Source organism: Geotrypetes seraphini, chromosome 10 (genome assembly GCF_902459505.1).
Source record: "Geotrypetes seraphini chromosome 10, aGeoSer1.1, whole genome shotgun sequence".
NCBI lineage: Eukaryota > Metazoa > Chordata > Amphibia > Gymnophiona > Dermophiidae > Geotrypetes > Geotrypetes seraphini.
This window is the reverse complement of record NC_047093.1, coordinates 82,663,932-82,667,433: the sequence shown is the minus strand read 5'-3', so window position 1 is coordinate 82,667,433 and position 3,502 is coordinate 82,663,932. Positions and strand designations below refer to the sequence as shown.

At 44.1% G+C, this 3,502-nt stretch overlaps 1 protein-coding gene across 1 annotated transcript; it reads left to right on the top strand.

Annotated features, from left to right (window-relative positions):
• The first annotated feature begins 2,496 nt into the window (after positions 1–2,496).
• On the top strand, positions 2,497–3,106 carry LOC117368514 (ribosomal protein 63, mitochondrial-like). The gene has a single exon (XM_033962249.1). It carries the CDS (start codon positions 2,729–2,731, stop codon positions 3,041–3,043), a length of 315 nt encoding a protein of 104 aa, XP_033818140.1. The 5' UTR covers positions 2,497–2,728; the 3' UTR covers positions 3,044–3,106.
• Positions 3,107–3,502: the final 396 nt, after the last annotated feature.

The window sequence follows — 3,502 nt, the reverse complement described above, 5'->3', positions numbered from 1 at the left end:
TCTATGCCCTTCATGATCTTATAAGTCTCTATCATATCCCCTCTAAGTCTCCTCTTCTCCAGGGAAAAGAGACCCAGTTTCTCCAATCTCTCAGCGTATGAGAGGTTTTCCATCCCTTTTATCAAGCGTGTCGCTCTCCTCTGAACCCTCTCGAGTAACGCCATATCCTTCCTAAGGTACGGAGACCAATATTGGACGCAGTATTCCAGATGCGGGCGCACCATCGCCCGATACAATGGCAGGATAACTTCTTTTGTCCTTGTTGTAATACCCTTCTTGATTATGCCTAGCATTCTATTTGCTTTCTTAGCGGCTGTTGCGCACTGTGCCGTCGGCTTCATTGTCATGTCCACCATTACCCCCAAGTCCCTTTCTTGGTTGCTCTCATTCAATAATATCCCTCCCATCGTATAGTTGTACCTCGGGTTTCTGTTTCCAACATGCAATACTTTACATTTCTCAACGTTGAACTTCATCTGCCATCTCGCCGCCCATTCCCCCAATTTGTTCAAGTCCCTTTGCAATTCTTCGCATTCCTCTTTAGTCCCAGCTCCACTAAATAGTTTTGTATCGTCCGCAAATTTTATTATCTCACACTTCGTGCCTGTTTCTAGATCATTTATGAATATATTAAATAGCAGCGGCCCGAGCACTGAGCCCTGCGGAACACCACTCGTGACCCCCATCCAGTCCGAGTAGTGGCCCTTCACCCCTACCCTCTGTTTCCTACCCGCCAACCAGTTTCTGATCCATCTATGTACGTCTCCGTCCACTCCATGGTTCTTCAGTTTCCGGAGTAGACGTTCGTGAGGCACCTTGTCAAAGGCTTTTTGGAAATCAAGGTATATGATGTCTATGGGGTCTCCTCTGTCCATCCGTTTGTTAATTCCTTCGAAGAAGTGCAATAAGTTCGTTAGGCACGATCTCCCCCTGCAGAAACCATGTTGGGTTGTTTTCAAAAGTTCGTTTCTTTCCAGATGTTCATCGATGTGTTCTTTAATCAGTGCTTCCGTCAGTTTCCCCGGAACCGAAGTCAAACTCACTGGTCTGTAGTTTCCCGGGTCACCTCTTGATCCCTTTTTAAAGATGGGCGTGACATTGGCTATCTTCCAATCCTCCGGGATCATGCCTGTTTTCAAGGATAGGTTGCAAATTTGCTGCAGTAGTTCCGCTATCTCCTCCTTTAATTCCTTCAGAACCCTGGGATGGATTCCGTCCGGACCCGGGGATTTGTCAGTTTTAAGTTTTTCTATCTGCCTGTGTACATCATCAAGGCTCACTTCCATGGATGTTAATTTTTCTGCTTGATTTCCATTGAATATTTGTTCAGGTTCCGGTATGTTGGGATTAGTATAACCATATTGTCTGCATAAGAGAATATCTTTTTTTGTCTGATTCCAAGCTAACAGAACCAAGTAAGCTTATGTAAATACTCATATTATAGAGAAACAAAGATATTGTTGAGCCCTGTGTGACACCACAGGGCAATCTCCAAGAAAAGGCCACAAAATAAAGTCTTTGTCTCAAAAATGACTTAAACCAATTAAACACTGTGTTATTGAAACCAAGCTCAGATAATTTAGCAAGTAACAAATTGTGATTAACTGTATCAAAGGCATCCGATATATTGAACTGAAGCAATACCATCTCTTTACCGCTGGATAACATATTTCTAAGTTCAGATGTTAAAGCTAGTAAGAGTGCTTCTGTGCTGTAATAATTTCTAAAACTAAACCACAATTCCTACAGTAGATTAAAGGGGGGAGGGGGATTCATCAAGGTGTGATAAAAGTTTAAACTTTAACGTACCTTGATGCCCCATGGGATTCATCAACTTGTGATATCCCAGTATTGGAATAACACTGTATCCTCCCACCACCTTCCCTGGGAAATATCAACTCTAGCGGAAGTCTTGCGAGACAGCCGCCAGGTGCACCATTTCGTTAACAACACCAGAGAGGCCAGGAGCAATGGGGTGTTGCTTCTGGCCACCTCTCTGGACCCCACTGGAGCCCCCTTTGGACAATACAAATAGCCACCAGGGGGGTTGAGTCTGGGAACATCAGGGCCGTGGCTTTGCACGGTTCGATGCTCTCAGATGGTAAAATAACCCCATGATTTTTCGATGATACCTGCAGGCATAAGAGCTATTGGGGTAGTACTCTGTTGGGTACAGTAGGTTTTGTTTGAGTTTAGGAGGACTCACCGTACAATATAAGAGGATTATAGTGAGATGTGTATCTGGGGCCTTTTATGTGAAGTTCACTGCAGTGCCCTGTAGGGTGCCTCACTGCTTTGCTGGTATGTCTGTGAGGGCAATCTACTAAAAATGCTGATCTCTCCTTTGTCCCAGTGTCTAATTCTTGTGCATTTTTCATTTGGATATTGTTGTTTTATTCAACAATAGTTCAACAAAATAGGCACATTGAGGGCAAACAATCTGGGAAATGGCCATTTTTGAAAAAAGATAGACATTTTTCTGATTTGAACCAGTAACGGAGCGGAGTCCTTTAATGACCAGAAATACGACGTTACACGCGTTGAAGACTGGGATCTACGATATCCACCCCCCACCTCCAAGCGTCAAACTCTCGCCTGAAATAGGCCGCCGATTTCCTTTTCCGGCGCCCCGCCCCCCTCCGACGTAACCTCTCAGTGGCGGGCTCGCGCTGCTGGAGAAACGGAATTGCGGGAGTGTTCCAAGACAGTTTGGAAGGTATCTTAAGTCATGTTCCTGACAGTAGCCCTTCTCCGGAAAGGAATACCTGGTAAACAATGGATTGGGAAGTACAGACGGCCACGTCAGGTGACATGGGGGATGAAGCGTGGTATGATCCGAAGGCTGGAAATTGAAGCAGAGAATGAATACTGGCTGAGCAGACCGTACATGACAAAAGAACAGGAACATGACCATGCAAGAGAACGACGGATTGCAGATTGGGAAGCTTTGAAAAACCTTCAGAAATCAAACTTTCCAGCACACAGATATGCAGTGGACCACTTCAATCATCTAAATGTGACAAAAAAATGGACAAAAGCCTAAAAAAAGAATTTCTAACTAATACTTGCACCCATGACTTGATTTATTAAAAGCCTCTAAGCTGCAAAAAAAAAAAAAAAAAAAAAATGAAAATGGGCATTTTATCTTATCATGGATATTTTTTTTCAAAACGTCTAAACTTTGAGTTAGACATCATATTGAAAATGCCCCTCTTTATCTACTTTCCCAGAAGAAAAGGTAACAAGGTCATCAGCAGAAAGATGAACCCTAGTTGTAGAAAGAGTAGAGCAGGGAGAATTCTCTTTGAAAAATTAGCAAACACAAAAGGCCAAATAATATAAATGGCATACCGATTGTAGGCGGTGGTAGGCGGCCTACCGCTGTCTAACCAGGCAATCACAAGGCAAGGCAGGCTGCCTACATTGTAGGCACCTGTTGCGGCTAAGGGAGAAGTGTAGGGGATGCTTAAGCTCGCCCAAGGGTAGTTGTGGGTGTGGTTTC

What these genes read in the sequence shown, in the direction of transcription:
- LOC117368514 (XM_033962249.1), top strand. Translation starts at nt 2,729, where the DNA reads ATGTTCCTGACAGTAGCCCTTCTCCGGAAAGGAATACCTGGTAAACAA.